This window comes from Xyrauchen texanus, chromosome 23 (genome assembly GCF_025860055.1).
Source record: "Xyrauchen texanus isolate HMW12.3.18 chromosome 23, RBS_HiC_50CHRs, whole genome shotgun sequence".
Lineage (NCBI taxonomy): Eukaryota > Metazoa > Chordata > Actinopteri > Cypriniformes > Catostomidae > Xyrauchen > Xyrauchen texanus.
Window position 1 is genome coordinate 9,496,629 of NC_068298.1, and position 20,622 is coordinate 9,517,250.

The window sequence follows — 20,622 nt, forward strand, 5'->3', positions numbered from 1 at the left end:
CTAGCCATTTGTTTCTAATGAAATGTCTCATAGTATGTGGTGCACATTTCTAACCGAAACACAACACTGGAGTCAAGATACAGTTCAGTTATTTTTCGTAATGAGTGACATCGTGAAATATGTTCTTTCAAGTTAAACATCACAGCATGACAGATTTGATTCACACACCCTTCAAGTTTTTACAAATGCAAAAGAAAATGACTGATCATTATCTGCGAGCAAGAGAGATTGGGAACTTAATAAATAAATCACATGAAGTACAGAGGTTAGGATGGCACTGAGGTTTCATCACACTACCCAGTGAATTCATCTAATGAATCATTCTACTCATTTCTGGCAAAAACGCTCACAGCCTCATAAATATTACTCCATTGTGCAATGCACTTTTTTAGCCTTTGAGATTAAGTGCTTTTTCCGTGAAACAAAGCCAAAGAGGTTCCGTCATGTCGAGCCAGTGGGATCCATGATGTACTGCAGAACCATAGTAAAACATATATTACATGATATATTAATCTGCAAGAAGCAGTGGTGGAAAATAAACCTCCATACAGTTATATACATCTGAAACGCATGAAATGGCATTCACAATATATGTACCTTCTGTAATGGGACATATTTCTAAGTGAAACAGGGCTTGACTTTATCCATTAGGATTTGATTGGATTGTGAAAAGTAGATGATATCATTAGATAATATTATTTTTCCCTGCCCATGTGGCCCTGATAACACCAGCAGAAAAGTTAATATAGAGGCAGAGAAAGTTATTTAATTTTGATGATGGGTGCACAATAAAATGGATCATGCACACTAAGATATAGGCTAGTAAGAGACAGTTGGTGACAGCTGTACAGATACCTTCTCATGAATCTCCTGAGTAGACTGAGCATCACAGAAGGCCACTGTGGCCACGTCCTTCAGGATGGGCATTTCAATTGTGCAGTCCCTCCCATCCAGCAGTGCCACCAGAGGACGGGGATGCATGGGCCCATTCATTATAGGAGGCCTGATGCCTGGAGAGAACAAAAAAAATAAATGTAATGTTTAATTTAGTGTTAAACATAAATTTAGAGTTAAATCAATCTGAACATGACTGAAACAATTTAATTTTGTCTGGATCAGTACAGGATGAGAATTCACCATTCTAATATGATTCTTTCCAAATGATGTAGCCTAATAATATAGAAACCCAGACTACATTATGCTCAAAGATAAGCACAAATGTTCAATCTTCACTGCCACGGTCACTTATGATGGCAGGATTCTTTAATTAATTCATAAACACTTCACATTAACAGTAAGTCATTTACAAGAATGAAACAGCAGGTTCACCCCAGGCTTTTCATAATGTTCCCAGATATACATTGATGTGGAGCGGAGGGGGGCGGGGCCGGGTCGGAATATCACGCGCCCCGTCCCCAATCGGCCTGATAAGGCGTGCGAGGGATAAAGGCGGCCGGTGACGATTGTTCGGGAGAGAGAGAATTACGGGCATGTCCGTCAAGTGTGTTTGTTTATGTGTTTTTGAGTTTAAGTTTCTCATTAAAATATCATTTATGTTGACAAGCCGGTTCTCGCCTCCTCCTTGCCCATCCTTTATCTGTTTTACAATTGATTCTTTACTTTATTGCTTATTGCGTACATATACATTTTTTCATGTTATGCTGACTGCTGTTACAGTAAATCAGAGTAAACTGAAGGTTAAGTTGTGGTTTTGTTTCAGTACAGCTCACGAGCAGGATTAATGCTGTTAGTTTATTGATAAAAAGACCTTTGTTAACCAAAATGTTCCATTACAATTATTTGCATGAACATAGATATCATTCAGTAAAATGCATTTTCCTTCTCTTCCACAGTGCAAATGCCCAATTGCATTGACAACGAAGTAGTCAATTAATAGCCAGTGACATTTTGTCAAACGCAATGTTATATGATAACGGTTGCTGGGCAAGGACTAACAAGACGGTACATATACAGTGAACCATGCACTTCTTCAGCAAGATGTTAATCACTGACACAAAAGGACTAATTATATAAATGATGAAATACACAAGTACACTTGTGAATCAGATTACTGCGGTTTATAAGAACAACAGTTGATGTAAGAAGCCACTGAGAAAGATCAGGCACTGTATAATTTGAATTACATGTTTTAATTGTATTAGTATTTACATTTAGCACATTATTTATTATGATTTATATATATATATATATATATATATATATATATATATATATATATATATATATATATATATATATATATTGTTTTATTTTATTTTTTTATATAGAAATCATTTTCATTTTAGTTCAGCAATTTCAGTATACTTTTTTAATCATTAAGTTAAATATTAAATTTATTGGCACTAGATTGACTGGATATTGGTATCAGCATCACCCATTAAACAACTTTTATCTGATGACCACAAACATTGTCTAGCACCTCAAATCTATAATGAGGACAGATTTTTTCTAGTCCATTAATTATTTTGCTTTTAGTATATAATAATTATATTTATTCAAATGTATTTTGTTTTAGCATATATGGTCTATAATTTTAGCATTTTGTGTACATCTACTTTCTTCAATCCTAAAATTATATCAGATATATTGGCATCAGTATTGGACATTAAAACAACAAATAAAAACAACAAATAAAAAAGCCATATTGGTCAATCACTAACATTTTATAGCTTCTGAAATCTAAGATTTCTTTGAGATACAAAGGAAAGTTTTAAAGTATTAAGGATATTTAATGTTGAGAAAGAAGAGAAAAAACTATTTAACACCTCTATATAGGTATATATTTAGGTGCAGTATGTGAGCTTTCTTGATGATAATATAATAACAATAATGCAATATCTGCACCTGTGTATTTGATCTCTCCAAACTGTTATTATCATATAGCCCACAACCTGGCAAGTGTAGACATGGTGTAATCATGCCCGTAAGACACAGACACACCCACCTCTATCAACCCCACCCACGTCTACTCTCAGTATACACTTTCACACACTTAAACACACAATACACACATCTGTGCACCAACAACTGCACTTTACCCCTGTTATTAGATCCATAGCTTTCTCTCATCAGTTCCCACACCGAACCAGCTCTCTTATTCTTTTGCAATGAAGGTGAATCTTTACAACTATAAATGACATGTTAGTGACATCTAAACTATCCCAGCAGGGTCTGGTTATCTGGTCACACCGCCAATGTTATCTCCTTTTTTTCTGATTAGCAACGGCCAACAAACATGCATCACTAACACAAATATAAACCCGCACATAACCATGAGTCCTAGTAAGCAGACAACTTTGGAATCAAATGCTATACAATCAAGAAAAATCTAGAAATATTTTGCTCATTTGAGCAATTCTTCATTTTCCCTGTATGTATGATCACAGCTAGAAGAATCTTGCATTGAAAAAAAAAAAAAACCTGTCCATCTCATACCGCTCTGTTCATATTGCCCTGCCCCTAGGGTAAGCTGGATCTGTTTGAATTAGCTAGTTTATAGCAACAAGAACCGCAGGGTCAGTCGCACACAGTGTCTAAAGTCCTCGGCTGCCCACGGGCGATAATTCAAGCTGACATGCCCCCTTTGTTGTGTTCTGGTGAAAAAGAAAGCCAATTTCAAATCCCAACCTCTCATTCAGTGCGTGAAAAGAACAAAACCTGTTTTTGTAATGACACTGTTTTTCTTGTCACTGGCTGAGCTGTGGTGAATTTGGGCTTTTGAAATTCATGGAAAGCAAATGCATTGTTCTTATCCCAAATTTTCCTGAAATGAGCATCCACTTAGGCATTTCAAAAAGGAGGCAAATCTGCAACTTGAATCCTTTTACAATCCACATTTTTACTTTTTTATTATTTCCCAATATCCTCTCTAGATCTCAACCAATCTGGGACATAAACATGATGAAATTTATATTCTCTTTTACTCTAGGATCAGATGACAATCGGACACAACCTAATGATCATTTTGGTTTAATTTAAGATTAAATAGTTGTCCAAAAGACGGTTGCAAAAGAATGCCATAATAAACCCTGAAAAACCCTATTCTTCCTACAACTAAGTCTTCCTTTTGCGGGCTATTCTAGAATGAGAATTTCCTTCGAAGAGAGCAAAATTAGGAAGCAAGTCAAGGCCGGAACTGGAAGCCACATTTCCACTGCACAATGTGAGGGAGGGCCATAGGAGAGAGAGTTATGTCCTTGCCAACCCCTCAAATTTTACAGAAGGGATACTGTGTGGGTTTTTTTTATCATTCAAGCTTGGAAAGATTAATACCGTTAATAAAGACAGAGATCACAGGTCTGAAGCCCCACGCTCTCTGACGACTATTATCTCCATGCAGTCAACAGAAAGCAAGCAATCGTATGTGGATGAATGGTTCAGATGAAATAGGAAAGAGGGAGAAAGCAGAGCAAAGAGGAGGGAAGGAGGAAAGGAGGAGGGGGAGGGGAAGGCAGAATACTATACGACAGGCGAACGAACAACAATTGGCACAGATTTCCGTACAACACATTCACATGTGGCCCCATGCATGCAGAATGAAATGTAAACCTTTACCTAAAGGCAAGCCTTTGTTCAGCAAATGAGAGCTTCCCATTTTAGGATCCGCCAAAAAAAACAAGCGTGTCTCCTCAGCAAGGCATTCACAAAAATCCACAGCATATGGCGGCTACTTCAATTTTCTTATTCTTTCTTTTCTGTGAGTAGTTAGCTTAAACACACACACTCCACCTCCTTTTCTTTCTCTCCCTCTCTCCCCCCCACTCCTTCACTTTCTATTTCGACTCCCTCTATATCCGACAAACACGCATGCACACACAGAATGCAAGTGTCACTGCATTTATGGGAGTGGGAGAGAGAGCAAGAGAGAGAGAGAGAGAGAGAGAGAGAGAGAGAGAGAGAGAGAGAGAGAGAGAAAACGAGTGTGAGGTGGCTACAAGAATGACTAAAGAGGAATGGGGTGGAGCCTGTGCTCTCACAAAATGTATCTTTTGTTTTCTGAGAAGGGGCAAAAAGGAAAAAAGATTAATGAAAAAATTAAGAACAAGATCAAAGTGAGAACATTTGGCTTTATAGCTCCTATAATAAAAAAAATAAACATTTTTAAATGCTGTTTATTAAATCACTATAAAAAAAATCTTCTTTTTTTGGGCCAACTGTAAATGAATACTCTTGCTGAGTGAAAGTTAATTAAATGTCTCTGACAGTGATGGTTCTGGGTTATTTAGCACTTGGAAAACCAATTACCGAATCCTACAGTCCTGATGGGTGGTTCAAAGATGCTTCCCCAAAAATCTAAAAAAAAAAAATCTAAATATGGACACGGTGAGAAATTTGTAATTTAAAAACTCCATGTTTTTAAATAGCACTCTCACCACTTTTCTCACATTTTAGAGTAATTTAAGCCTTCAACTTAATGTCACATTTACAAGTTTCCTTTAGAATATAGAACAGAAACCAAAGGGTAATTCTCACGAAACCTACATTAGACACAAGAAAAATTCCTGATCTTATTTTACAAAAAAAAATATTTACTATAATTTACAATTATATACACTATTTTTGCATATAGAAAATTAAGCCAAGTTTAAGGGATTTTTACATTGTGACATTATTTTCTGATATGTGAAAATAAATTTAAAAATATATATATGTATCATAAAAGTACTACCTTGGTACTGCGATTCATTTTCAATAAAATACATCATAATACAGTAATAAAAAAAAAAACAGTAATAAGAATCTTCATTGAAAACATTAGGAATTGTAAAAGTAAAATGTCTGGATGCGTTATGGTAATAAGAATAGGGTGGTAAATTGTGCTTAAGTGTCCTGAAAGTAATTTAACAATTCGAAAACCGCCCTTCATTTTCTTTATGCAAAATATTATTCAAATTTTAATTTCTTACATTGAAGAGGGGTACAATATGACCAGGATATTTTCTTGGCTTTTGCAAGAATCAACCAAATGTCTTGTGCTGTTGCAATATTTGTCAGTGAGTGACAATTTCCACGGATTCATTTAGATAAAATACAATCCTCATCAAAGCTTTAATGGGATGACTTAGACCACATAAACAATGCTCCAATGTGTTAAAATGCAATTGTGCAAAAATGCAATTTGTCAAATCAAGATATGTTTAAAGACAGCATCTGTGGCAAGTTGCTGATTACCACAGAAAATAGGAAAATTTTAACTCATTGTTTGCAGTGTAATGTCCTGGATTTCTGCTATCTGCAAGGCCTGTTACAGTGTGTGAATAACAAGTCAGCCTGGGAACACAGGCATACTTGTGTGTATTTGTGCTCCAGTGGAAAAGTCAGGCTGATTGGTCCTCAAGCAGAAGAGCCTCATACTTGTGAATTCATTAGCGCTGAGCAGGACCTCAGGGGACCGTTGGTTTTGGCCAGTAGCGCACACAGTATGCATATGCATCACGTATGTGATCCGAGCGCTGTGGCTAAATTGCATAAGCTGGCTGATCACATCTGTTCCATAACTCCGCTGCTCATACTTTATCTTGCGGGCAGATTTATGGAAAATCTAAGATTTGTTCAGGAAAAGTAAAGTTTAACTTGCTCAAAAGTATTTCACTAACCCCTCATTTGTTGAATAAAGCTTGACTAGTGTTATTACTACTTAATATAACATTCCAGACACCAGACGATGTTATCTGGCGAGGTAAAACACACCCTAAAGTCAGTAATTACAAAAATGGCCACACCACAGGAACACACAAGTGTGATCATGGTAACAGGTACAATGTGTTCTCTTCAAGGAATAGTTAACCCAAAAATGAAAACACATTTTTTTTAGAAACATATCTCAGCTCTGTTGGTCCATTCAATACAAGTGAATGGTAGCCAGAAGTTTGAAGCTCCAAAAAGTATAAAAAGGAAGCATAAATGTAATAAATAAGACTCCAGTGGTTTAATCCATTTCTTCATTTCGTCCTTTTTTACTGCAAATGTCCACTTTCATCAGCCCTCCTAAGCACTCTCGTCTCTCCAGAGTTGTTCTTCTTTGGTTTTTGGTGATTTGCATTATTCGTGCATATTGCCATCTACTGTGCAGGGAGGACAATTTATAGTAAAAAAGGACTTAAATATTTATCTGTTTCTCACCCACACCAATCATATCACGTCTAAAAACATGGATTTACACAAAAGAATTATGGATTACTTTTTTGCTGCATTTATGTGCTTTTTGTAGCTTCAAAGTTCTGGCCACTATTCACTTACATTGAATAGACCAACAGCGGAGATATTTGTTTTTGTTCAGCAGAAGACATCAAGGATGGCATGAGGGTGAGTAAATGTTGAGAGAATTTTTGTTGAGCTGGGTGAATTGAGAGAACTATTCCTTTAAGCATTTGTTTAGTGATGTGTACTTTTAAATCTAAACATAATTCACTGCAAAAAGAAATTGTAGGTTTATATTTTTTAAAACCAACACTTTCCAACTGGGTATATGTTTTCCTCCACATAAAACAGAGCAAGGACATAAGGTGAAAACCATTTCAACACCAGACTGCACATTCACAAATGTCAAATCAGTTCTGGGACAGCCGGGAAAGGACCTGTCACAGGACACAATCTATGATGAATGAGCAATATTGTAACTGGAACCATTTAAAACCTCAAAACCCCATTGAAAAAGACGATTAAAAGGAAATAAAAAAGTGGGGAGAGGCAAAGAGCATAAGAAAGTTGCCCCTGAGAAAGATTACGCTGCCTCAAACACACACTGCTGCCGCCTTGCCAACACACACTGCAGCGTGGCGAATGGTTAAACTCCCTCACATCTTTGGGGAAAGAGAGTGCATGGATATCATTTCCCTAAATAAATTCAGTGTGACGGATCACATCCTATTAAACTTGGCTGCAATGTGCCAGGGAGTGCATGGCACAAATAAGAACATTTTCTTCAAATACCCGCTGAGACTTAACGGTCCATCATTAGATCAAAGTCCATTAACAGATTGTATCTAAGGGATATCAGCATTGTGAATGCCAGTAAAGAGGCTGCCGTTTCATCAAGATTATTCTCCGTCTCCGAATCTTGGCACAGCTCGTGTTGTTATTCCAGTAACCATGTTCTCAACAACAGACAAAATTCTACACCATTCTTTGAAAATACTCAACGTTTTGCTATGCAAAAAATTGAAAATCTATGCTGCCACGCAAAGGCAACACAGTAACTACACATTTCAACAAAACTGAGTAATGAGCAAATTCATGTCTCTTTCAAAATCTCTTTTTTGCAAAATAGGGTCTTGTGACGGACCAATTGGCTTACATGCAGAGAAGAATTGAGAGTAAAAATTCCAGTAACCGTTCCTCAATAAACCCAAGAAACTATTATACAAGCAGTTTTATGATCACATATAATTGAGAGACTATTTGTTACTATTTGCATTCACACCGTAGGATTGTAGAAGCAGGAAAAAGTTATAGTTCATGTAATGAGACCAAATTAAATTAAAAGAAGCCATGTATACACACTTGCCAAGCACTTTTATTAGGAACACTAATTTTACATTATCAAAATCTGCAAAGATTTCACTTAAAGATGATAAACGCATCAAAACATGATGGTAGCAACTAGCTATTTTGGAATATTATATTACAAGGTTTTCTACTTCCAGGACAGCATGAAAACTTTCACCAGGAAACAGTAGACATCTCACACACACATCATGATGATGATGATGTAGAGGCTATAGAAAGTCATGTATCAATTATGATATGCAAATTTAATTAGAAACAGGAAGGCAAAAGGGACCTATAAGAGGCTACTCTCATAGTCACAGGCCTTGTTGAGGTGGGCTTGTATAAGCTGTGAGGCCCACATAAGCATATATAAACATTTGTTTTCAAAGTCGATGGGCCGCGAGACCTTATAGCACCCGAACCTCCACCAAATTTCACAGTGTCTTGTAGGCCTCTCCAGGTCTCCGTCTAACCATTAGATGACCAGGCATGAATCAAGCCTGCATGCCAATGCACCACGCCACACAGCCAGGTCAATCAAAGTGTGGATGGAGGACCACCGGATCAAGACCCTGTCATGGCCAGCCCAATCTCCAGACCTGAACCCCACTGAAAACCTCTAGAATGTGATCAAGAGGAAGATGGTTGGAAACAAGCCCTCAAACAAAGCTGAGCTGCTTGAATTTTTGCGCTAGGGGTGGCAAAAGTCACTCAACAGCATTTTGAAAGACTGGTGGAGAGCATGATTAAGATGCATAAAAGCTGAGAAATCAGGGTTATACCAACCAAATACTTATTTCTGAACTCATCCTAAATTAAAACATTAGTATTATGTTGTTTAAAAATAAATATTAACGTGTTGTCTCTGTATTAATCGAGGTCTGAAAACACTGCTTCTTTTTTGTTATTTTGACCAGTTGTCATTTTCTGCAAAGAAATGCTCTCAATTAAAATTTGTTTATTTGGAATTTGGGAGAAATTTTAATTTTTACTCAAACACATACATATAAATAGTAAAACCACAGAAACTGATAATTTTGCAGTGGTCTTATATATATATAGAGAGAGAGAGAGAGAGAGAGAGAGAGAGAGAGAGAGAGAGAGAGAGAGAGAGAGAGCGAGAGCGAGAGAGAGACATACATACATATGAAATATTTTACCAGCTTCAGTTTCTTGATAACCTTGTTGAAAGAATAATGATGACATTTAAATATCTAGTGACCGTGAACTCAGTCGTTCAAAACCAAACCCGAATTCAAAAATTCTGTTGACAGCTTAGTGCCCTTAAAAGCAAGCGTATTAGCTGAGAAGAGAAAGCCGGCCACCTCAAAACACCGTACACAACCGCCTTCCTCTGAAAGAACTGAAAAGAGGAAAAGAAAGCAGGCCTCTGTCAGTCTCTGGCCGCCACTGCCAAACACACCCAGTTCAAAGAGAAGCAAAACAATCACAAACCTTGCATCACCCCGCTTTGAAGGCTGGCTGAAGTCCAGAAAGCGCCCGGGATTCGGGTAAAACCAGTAACGATACAAACAGCCAATCAGAGCCGTGTGAAGACTGAGGCAGCCAATCAAGATATGCTGCGTTTAGACGAGAGCCAATTATATCAAGGCTCACTGCTCAAGCACACTCAGAAGGGTGGGGGAGGGTCCACTCTCGTGCAGGAAAACGAAATGTGAGCACGAGGTGGGGTGGTTTGAGGGGGGATGGTTAGTTATACACTTTATTTAGAATAAATTTGCGGATTGTAATGAGGTGTTTCAGTTTGCCAATGTATCAATGTGTATAGTTAATATGCTAATCCAGATTATTGTTATTTTATAATGACAATCTGTGAATCCTTATAAATTCTTATTCAATTTACATCTTATATAAATGATAACAATTATACATAAATGTATAATGTATTTTACATTTTCAATTCATTCAAGATATATTTTAAATAAAATGAGACCCCATTATAATAAAAAAAATAAAACATGCCTCTTTTTCTGCTGTTTTGTTGTTCATCTTAATTTCTTCAACTGTCTATACAGTAACAGAGGAATAAAACACATTTATTAAAAGGTACAATGGTACCATTGTGATTTTTTTTATGTTCCATTGTAAATCCATTGTATTATTTGAAGTACTCTCATATATATGACAGCTGAGCCAGTAGCTCAGATTATTTCTTGCCCTGCCAACATTTTCACTGGCCCCTCCAATGTCCCTGTAATGTCTTAAAAAGTCCTCATTGTGCAGTTTAAATGAATAACGTGACTGATAATCATGCCTTAAAAATGGTCTTTAGGCCCCCTGTGAGGAAGCCAAATGTGACTGTGGCAACAAACACAAAAATCTATAAGAAAGTTAGTTTATGGAGAAAAAAAGGTTGAGAAAAACCAGGCTCAGCTGGGGGAGCCAGTTCCTTTCTGGCTATACAGCTTCAATATAATGGGAATTTTAGTTACTGTATCTATGTGTAGTACAAGTCTTTTTATTTAAGTAAACTGGGTGGATTTTGGTGGGCAATGTTTAAAACTAAAGGACTTCGTATTAACTTTTTATTAATGGCTGAGTGTCTTTGAAGTCCATCCCGATTTGACTTCAGAAGTACACACAGATGCAGTGTCCTATTTATTTGGCTAATGAAGGCTTTAGTTGGCATTAATTTAGTGTCTATGTATTCCATTTTAAGACAGTGTATTCCATCCTATGACCAAGGTGATGCAGGTAGAGGTCAGTGAGGTGTGCCATCCATCCTATGCCTGAGGTGCAGGCAGTGGCTAATTAAGTGTCCCTTAAGTATTATGTCTTTTGAAATTGCTGACATTACAATACATTACTGACTTGTTTTTAATTTTCAAAAAGTAGTGTAAAGCATTACATTTCATATCATTGTAATCAGACTACAGTTACTGACTTTTAATTAAGTTATTTACTATTAAGTTAATTACTTGGTTTACAGATATTTCCAAAAAATATACAGTATACATATACTGTATATATAAGCAGAAACCATTTTAAACATGAATTATGTTCATATGCCTCACATGCGTCTGTTTGTGTTTCTGTGACATCCAAAGGGACAACTAAAATAAATTGTAATGATTACTTCTTCCATTAAGTAATCGATTAAGTAATTGGATTACAATTACTGCAGAGAAGTAATTAGTCATTTGTAGTGGATTACTATTTTTGTGTAACTTGAGTAACTAAATGTAAATGTGAATTTAAAGGGTAAAATGAAAATGATCTCATCGTTTACTCCCCCTCATACCATCCAGGTGAGCATTACTTTCTTTCTTCTTCTGAACACAAACAAAGATTTTTAGAGAATATCTAAGCTCTGTATGTCCATACAATGCAAGTGAATGGTGACCAGGAATTTCAAGCTCTAAAAAGCAATAAATCCAACATTAAAAGTAATCCATATGACTCCACTGGGTTAATCCATGTCATCTGAAGCTATCTAATCGGTGAGAACAGACCAAAATGTCACTCCATATAAATAACATTTACACTATAAATCTTGACCCCAGTCTCCTTGGCTCATGATTTCAAGCTCGATAACACTTCCTATAGCACCATAGTGCTCTGCACAATCGTCAAGAGCTAGGAAGTGTAATCGAGCTTGAAATCATGATGGTACCAAGAGTGAAAAAGAAGTTACATTTAGGTCTGTTCTCACCCAAAACCAACTGGATCACTTCAGAAGATATTGACTAAACTAAACCACTGGAGTCAAATGGATTTCTTTAATGTTGCCTTTATCTGATTTTTGTAGCTTTAAAGGTCTGGCCACCATTCACTTGCATTTAAATTTTATTCTAAAAATATTTGTTTATGTTCTACAAAAGAAAGAAAGTCATACACACATGGGATGGCATTAGAGTGAGTAAATGACGAGAGAATTTCATTTTTGGGTGAACTATCTCTTTAAACAACACTGTTGTTAAGCTCTGCTAGGCCTTGAAGCAGAAGGTCGACAAGGAGTACCAATTATAGGTGGACTGGCCATTGGGAGAACAGGGACTTTTCCCGGTGGATCGTATTGGATCAGATACTGAAGCCTTTAGACGGATCGGGTATCGGTCCGACGAGCCGATCCAAATCCAATACTATGTGTTAGTCATGTTCGTTAATGTCAAGCTCCAAAAATGACATAAAAGAACCATAAAAACAGCATTAAAGCAGTTCATATGACTCGTGCATTTTATTCAAAGCCACTTGAAGATGTGTTTAGGCTGTGTTTAATAAGTAAATATATAGTATGTGCAGCGCCAGCACATTAGTGAATGGTGCTGCTTGTTGACAGAAACTCACGCACAAGCTGGTGATGCAATCGCGGTTATTTTTAGCCTTCACAGCGGTGTGCAATATTTGACCACTACTCAAGAACAGCATCTCAGATGTAGATGCTCAATAGTTCGGTTCACTAATAATAGGCACCGGAGGTGCATTTTACCAGAATTTGAATAAGAAGTGAATTAAACAACTGTGAACTTGCCTACAAAAAGACACATACAGGACTTCCTGGAGAGTTCAGAATGTCAAAATGAAAGAGTGAGGTTTTAAAAATGCACAATTTAAATATATTCCTGTTGTATGTCAAATTAAATAATATTAATATTAATAACATTTTATTATTAATATTATTGTCATCATTAGTATTTGTTTACAATTTATATCAATATTTAAGTTGAATGAGTCCAGATGCAAATTGAAACATAAAAACAAAAAAAAAAAAAAAAAAAAACACTGATTTCTTTTCTACTAAAGACTTGAAGACTGGAATTACTGTTAATTTTGCTGCTACATTATCCAGTATACTAGTTAATAATAAAGTGTTTCTTAATAAGCTAAACATTTATATTGAAATAATGTGTAGTTAGAGTTTTGTGTTTCTTTACATATTAAAGAATACCCCCAATTAGTTCCACACAATAATGTAAAGATATTCTATTCTAAACTGATTATGCAAAAAAACAACACTGGTATTGGCTTGGGATCGGTATCGGCTGATACTTAGATTTCCGATATCGGAATTGGATCGTAAGAGAAAATGGTCAGCTAGAACAAACAGCACTGATACAGTGGAAATTTACCTCCAATCAACTGAAACAAAAAACTAAAACTTTGAGAAGTATTTTTGAGAAACTTCAGCTAGTGCTGTATCATGTGAATAAGGGGCTGTTCAAACTGAATGTGATTTTGCATCGACTAATGCTGTTTTTCAATTGTTTTCCATGTAAACATTCGCTAAGTGGATGTCTTTGGACAACTGCGTCACGTTTCACTCTGTTTTCAGAATCCCTCACTGGAGTGTGGCATTTTTAGACACCATGTCGAGCTAAAAAGAACTTCTTCAATTGATAAAAACGGGTCTCGAGACACCTGCTTTCAGCTCTATTTGTTGTAGTGGATTTAGCTTTTTTAGCACGAGTACCCGTTTGTTCTGAATGGTTACTGAAAGAAAGAAACACTTTAGCCAATCGTTATATGAATGCTACTCATAGTCGAGAAAACAATTCTCTCAAAGTCACCAGAAATTAATGCTGTTGTATTGATTTTGCCAAAAAATTATCCCGGGGGAGCATGCCACCCTAGATATAATGTTGTACTGTATTTAAGCAGATTTCTGTGCACACCCTCAGATGAAATCCTGCAGACATGCTAACACTAGTGCAATGAATTTGGTAATAATCATTTAGTACCACAGTATTACTGCCTGATAACATCACACTTCACTGTATCACCACAGTACTTTTTATAAGAGCAATATATATATATATACATGCTTAAAAAAGTCCAGGTATCTTATACAATTAGCAGGATTTCAACGGGATTCAAGCGCTTTCAAACGCTTGTGTACCACCACACTAGGGGACCCCAATGAGCATTCTGATCATTTTTACCACAGTGAAGGCCAATAACCAGAAGAAGATGAGAACACGCGCCAGTTGCCCCAATGCAAGATGGCGGTACAGGAGACAGCGGCACAACTCTCTATGGCCCTAAAGGTGCAAGAATATCCAACATTAAAGGTCTGTTAAGCGTTCCTGTACTTACTTTAAACGTACAACTGAACACATTTATTCTGAGCTATGTGAACTTCATCATAGATAATCCATCTAATGAAAACGATCGGCCAGATTGGATGTATGTGGCTCCATTTAGATAGTTAACTGGTTAGCTCTATGGCTGGATAACTTGGCAAAACAAGTCCCACACAAACAGATCCCACTGAAGTGACGAGCTAAGTGTACACGACAGATCTTTGTTAGGGGGAATTAAGTCGTTTAATGGCAGTCTTTTCGAAGTCATCCTCACTCACAATCCAACTGTCTTTCATTTATTAGAAAATGTATTATTCGATTACATGCAGGTTTTCCCTAGTGTAACTAGCGAGTAATGCAGTCTGAGGGATCATTAGCGAGGCGGATGATGGCTCCAATCGTATCGGATGATGTACCTGCTTTATTTTTCACCAGCGAAATGGATAATACCTCTGATTAGTTATTTGTGTACATTTGTTTTAAACGCTGTCATCTGAAACTATGATGTAGACAGCATGATATTACTGTCTCTGTAGACACTGATCGCGTGCCTGCTGGAGGAATGCACACATGCATGTGGTTATCAGATATCGGTATGCATGTGATTTATCCATTATATCAAGATCAGATTTCTTTAAGTTGATTAGCTGTTGCAGCTCAGGTGTATTTTTTTGGCGAAGGGGTTATTGGGCTATTTAATGGACGGCATATGGCACCTTTGTTCTCTGCGTCACAGATTTTTCCTCTATTAAACACGATTGATTGCGTATATTTGGATGTATTCCTACGTTAACCGATTGCTTTGATTATCTGATGATGAGTTGAGTGCTTTGTAATGTGATTAGTTCATGGATCTCCTTTAAAATGACGCCTGCTCATGTGCACGCGTGCTGAATGTCAATAATACATGGGTTTCATTATTGTGTCTAGGGCATGTTGCATGTTGCTTGACTTGCAGCATTGAGCATGATTCCCAGTAGCTTCACTGGTTCTCTTGACCATGGCTTCATGTGGTAAACCTCTAAACTTGTCATTAACAACTCTGTACTAAATCATTGGAGGAGTGGTTTGGGCATAACAAAGACATTTTATTAAACAGCAAATACTTGGAAAGCACTGATTGCTGTGTTTTTAGGACCGGGTCTACAAGTCAAGATTTTCATTTTAGGGTAGTGGGAATAAATGTAAGACATCATATTGTAAAGGAAAGAACTGAATATACAATAATTTTCAATGCTTGTAATACAGTTTGTAATTATTGCACTTAGGTATGAACTGTTTTTATCTTGTCTTTTTTGGTGGATTAAGAAAAATTGTTTGTGTGCTTTCATAATAAGCTCCTTATAATGGTGCATTGAATCTGATTATGCATCGGATCATTTCCAGTAGTCCACATGAATTCTGGCCTGCATTTAGAGTCTTTAACTTTGGCTGGAATTAGGATGCATTGTGAGATTTAACAAAGGTTAAAGGGCATGCGTGAAATTTCTGCATTACTAGCATCACCAAACAAAGTAGCAAAAATGTGTTTTCAAACAGAAAACCCTTCTTCAATAGGTTGGCCAATCAGATCATATCACCCCAAACTCGCACCATTGGTTAAGCCAATGTTTTTATGTCATGATAGTTGGGATGGTCAAAGAAAAAAACAATGATTTGATAGTGCCACAGTGTTAATACTATTTAGGTGAATCAAACTTCGAAAAGCTGCGATAATAGCGTTATTTAATTTCGGGATTTTATCTATTTACATTTTTTTTTTTTTTTATATAAGTATGCATCATTTGTCGTTGAGTACTCTAAACCACAAAAAAAAAAACGAGTAGGCCTGATCGATTACTTGGATATTCAAATATAAGTTAAATGTAACAAGTACGACACATACGTGAAATTTATATTTTCTTTTATTCACAGTCTAGTTCTAATTTTGTACCTTAACTGAATATTTAAGTGCGAGTTGTTTCTCAGGGGTGTTGCATTTATTAGGCAAATAAGTAAAACTATTTTGTTTCTCCTCTATTTTAAACTTTACAAAAAAAAAAGTAGGTTTTAGTAAACAAGTCGTGTAAAATATAAAACGTAACAATACCAAGTAACATTTTAGGCATTTCATGATTTTTTAGTGGGCAATAAAAGCACACTTCTTTACAATAACTTTCATGAACCTCAATCCATAAATTCTGTCAGTTTTGTGGTATATTCTCGACCAATTTTAGCTCAAGCAGCCACCACAGCCTCCCAGATGTCATTTAAAGATGTGGATTGTTTTCACGCAGTGTAAATCTCACATTTCAGAAGGGCCCACAAGTTCTCAGTTGGGGAAAGGGGCCAATCATTATTCAGTCATCTCTCAAGCCTTTTCTTAGTATTTAGGCGAATGTAAAGGAGCCTTATCCTGTATGAAGATCATGGTCTACAATACTGTTGAATTTTTCTTCTCAAAGATAGTGTATCCCAGAAGCTGGCAGTAGGTTTTATTGTTGGAAATGAAAATATTTGCTTGGAAATAATATATGATAAGAATACTGGCTTGCCAAATAAATATGCACGCACTGTGTATAAACTTGAGTCTACTGTCTATATGCCATCACGTTTTTAAATTTCACTATAACTGCAATTTAATTTCAATTTAACTGTGAGGTGTGATAAGAGAGACAGGGAAAGTACAATGAAATTTAGCATTGCTCACAGCAGGCAAATGCAGAAAGGAAACTCAATTTGCAATATTCAGGTAGTTTTTAATATTGGACTAGTTGGTGCAGAACGGTTACTCGATTACTTGTGTTGGCTACATCCCTAGTATATGTATAGTGCATTGCAAAGGTAGATGGTAATCAAGAACTAGAATACTTGCCCTAGTTGGACAGTGACACATGGCCTGAACAAAATGGACTCCCCTCCCCCCTGTTTGGAATGCCCAATGCACTGTTAAGTCCTCGTGGTGGCGTTGTGGCTCGACTCAATCTGGGTGGCGGAGGACAAATCTCAGTTGCCTCTGCATCTGAGACCTGTCAATCTGTGCATCTTATCACGTGGCTTGTTGAGCATATTACCGCGGAGACCTACCAGCACGGAGCCTTCACGCTACTCTCTGCGGCATCCGCGCACAACTCGCCACATGCCCCACTGAGAGTGAGAACCACATTATAGTGACCACTAGGAGGTTAACCCAACGTGACTCTACCCACCCTAGCAACCGGGCCAGTTGGTTGCTTTGGAAGTCTGACTGGAGTCACTTGAACTTGCGAATCCAGATGTGGGTGGTAGTCAGCGTCTTTACTTACTGAGCTAACCAGGCCCCCGCCAGAAATAAGATTGAAGGATTGAAGGTTGTGCTATTTAATTGTAAAGCAATAATAAAGACATAAGTAAATAGAATGTTGAACTAGCAACTGTATAACAGCATATCACTACAGTTTTTAAAGGATTTTATTCACCTTATGCTCCAGAGAAACAAGTGTGCAGCCATCTTGAAAATGTTGTCTCGGAACTTCCATTCTAGTGGTTCTAAATAGATATCTATGGTGTTGATGTCAAAGTTTAATTAGCTAGCGAAGTGGATTCACAGGTTATAGAGTTGTCATAAGCTATCCTGAGTATTTTAAAGTGTTCAGGGGATGTCATCATAACTACTGGAAGCATAGCAGGGAGATTTTAAAACAAGAGTACTTCATTCACAAATACACAAGATCCTACCTTCACACTATGGACGTACTAATATGCCTCTGTGTAACTCCAAGAGACAACAAAATTTGCTCTTTAAAGTAGCTCTGTTGTCAGTGTGTTCAATCCTAAGAAGTAGGATTTGCTTTACGGGGTATTTAAACATGTGGTTTTGCAGATTAGATTGCTATCCAATCATGAAAAGACCAGATGTAAATGCTCTCAAAGAAGGATTCTAGACAGATATAAATTTGATGACTCAAAACACCTCCGGAGGTGGTTTCAGACTTGCTCCAAGTGAAGAAACTGAAACAAAATACTAAAAGAAGCGCAGCTGATGCGTCTTTCCTATGAGAAGGCCCAAGGGGGAAAATACACTTTGGAATTAAATAATAAATTGCATATTTAAAATTCTATGGGTGGCATTAGCATAATCACGGAAGTAAACAGTTTTATTTGCATATGGTAAAAAAAATTTACCATATGCAAAAAAAATGATTTTTGCTGAATCAGCTACCTGAAATTGAGCTACCTCAAGTAATGAAATACAAAATTATGTTTATGTATCTATAGGTTCCTTATGAGACCTTAAACAAGCGCTTCCGAGCTGCTCAGAAGAACATTGACAGGGAGACCAGTCACGTGACAATGGTGGTGGCAGAGCTGGAGAAAACCCTCAGTAGCTTTCCAGTTGTGGATACTGTGGTCTCTCTCCTGGATGGGGTGGTTGAGAAGCTCAGCGCCCTCAAGAGAAAAGTATGCAGAGAACATCACTTTTGTAATATAGCCTCTTTGGATATGTTTGGTTTAAACTACATGCGTTATAGTCACCCACAATTGTTGAATTTATATAATGTAACTACATTTTTACTGTTTACACCAGCGAGTTATAGGGTTTTGTATCTGATAGGCAGCTGAGTCTATCCAAGCAGAGGATGAGAGCGCTAAGCTATGTAAGCGACGTATAGAGCACCTAAAGGAGCATAGCAGTGACCAGCCAGCCAGTGTCAACGTCTGGAAGAAGAAGCGAATGGACCGCATGATGGTGGAACACTTGCTACGCTGTGGTTATTACAACACTGCAGTGAAACTAGCCAGACAAAGTGGTATTGAGGTGTGTCTCGTCTTTTCCTTTGCAGTGTGTGTACATGAGCACATGAGGCTTGGCTATTTTTATGTGGTGTGTTTTGTTGTCCTAGGATTTGGTCAACATAGAAATGTTTCTAACTGCGAAAGAAGTTGAGGAATCACTTGAACGACAGGAAACAGCTACCTGTCTCACTTGGTGCCATGATAACAAGTCTCGCCTTCGAAAAATGAAAGTAAGACATTGGGTTACACAAAGTGCCCAAGTCTATTTTTCCCCCCAACTGCTGTGTTCAAATATTTACTTGAATTTCAACTACAATTATGGAGCCAAAAATAAGTAAGCAGTTATATTCCTTGCCATCTACAATATGTTTTCATTTGTTTACATTGCACAGATGTTTTCTCAAATAGGCTAAAGACAAATTTAGTTAGAAAAGTCAAGTTTATTTAATTATGTTAAAATATGTTTCTGTTCCCAGAGCTGTTTGGAGTTCAGTTTAAGGATCCAGGAATTTATTGAACTCATTCGACAAAACAAACGCATGGATGCAGTAAGGTATAAGACATTGCATAGGTATTTTTGTTGTTATAGATATGTTTAAAACCATTTTTTTTATATAATTTTTTATACTTGCTTCAAAAAAAAATTCATTTGTCTGCTGTGACTTTTACAGAAATGTACAAGACTACATATGAACATAGCTGCAATTCCAAGTTTGCCTGAATTATTGCAATTTATTGTTAAACTTGTATATAAATCATGACTAATGGCAAATAACTTTTATTTCTCTTACAGACATGCACGCAAACACTTCAGCCAAGCTGAAGGAGGGCAGTTGGACGAGGTACAGCAGGTCATGGGTATGCTGGCTTTTCCCTCTGACACACACATCTCACCATATAAGGTAAATAATATTTAACTTCCTATATTGTCTGAAATCTATCTTCCATTCAAAGGAATTGTTTTGATATTGATTGTTAATTATATATGAATTTATGCTGTCTTCGCATGTACAAGTTCAATGGTCCATAACGCTTTTTGACTTTTCTCCCAGGATCTTTTGGATCCAGCTCGCTGGAAATTGCTGATCCAGCAATTCAGATTTGACAACTACAGATTACACCAGCTGGGGAACAACTCTGTATTTACCATTACCCTGCAGGCAGGGCTGTCTGCCATCAAAACCCCGTATCCTCTTCGCAGTAATGTTGACTTTGCTTAAGGTTTTCAGGTTATGTTTCTAGCAGATCATTTATTATAATAGTGGATTTTGACTGATTTGCATTACATTTACGATTTCAGTACTGGTCTATTTTT

General features: G+C 36.9%; 2 protein-coding genes across 3 annotated transcripts in view; one reads left to right on the top strand and one right to left on the bottom strand.

Moving 5' to 3' along the window:
- LOC127617140 (C-terminal-binding protein 1) overlaps positions 1-4,886 on the bottom strand; it is a 16,608-nt gene extending 11,722 nt beyond the window's left edge. Inside the window, exons 1-2 of the mRNA XM_052089049.1 lie at positions 4,576-4,886; positions 856-1,010 (exon numbers count right to left, since the gene is read on the bottom strand). Of these exons, the coding sequence (XP_051945009.1) occupies positions 856-1,010; positions 4,576-4,615 (195 nt within the window). The 5' untranslated portion in view covers positions 4,616-4,886. The remainder of the gene's footprint in view (positions 1-855; positions 1,011-4,575) is intronic.
- A 9,562-nt stretch (positions 4,887-14,448) lies between these two features.
- LOC127663494 (E3 ubiquitin-protein transferase MAEA-like) overlaps positions 14,449-20,622 on the top strand; it is a 13,715-nt gene continuing 7,541 nt past the window's right edge. Inside the window, exons 1-7 of one of the 2 annotated variants that reach the window (XM_052155093.1) lie at positions 14,449-14,540; positions 18,789-18,971; positions 19,126-19,329; positions 19,415-19,537; positions 19,784-19,860; positions 20,101-20,209; positions 20,360-20,493. In XM_052155093.1, coding sequence (XP_052011053.1) covers positions 14,472-14,540; positions 18,789-18,971; positions 19,126-19,329; positions 19,415-19,537; positions 19,784-19,860; positions 20,101-20,209; positions 20,360-20,493 — 899 coding nt within the window. In that variant the 5' untranslated portion in view covers positions 14,449-14,471. Of the gene's footprint in view, positions 14,541-14,932; positions 15,146-18,788; positions 18,972-19,125; positions 19,330-19,414; positions 19,538-19,783; positions 19,861-20,100; positions 20,210-20,359; positions 20,494-20,622 lie in introns of those variants that run through there. The other variant, XM_052155094.1, reaches the window with a different exon arrangement.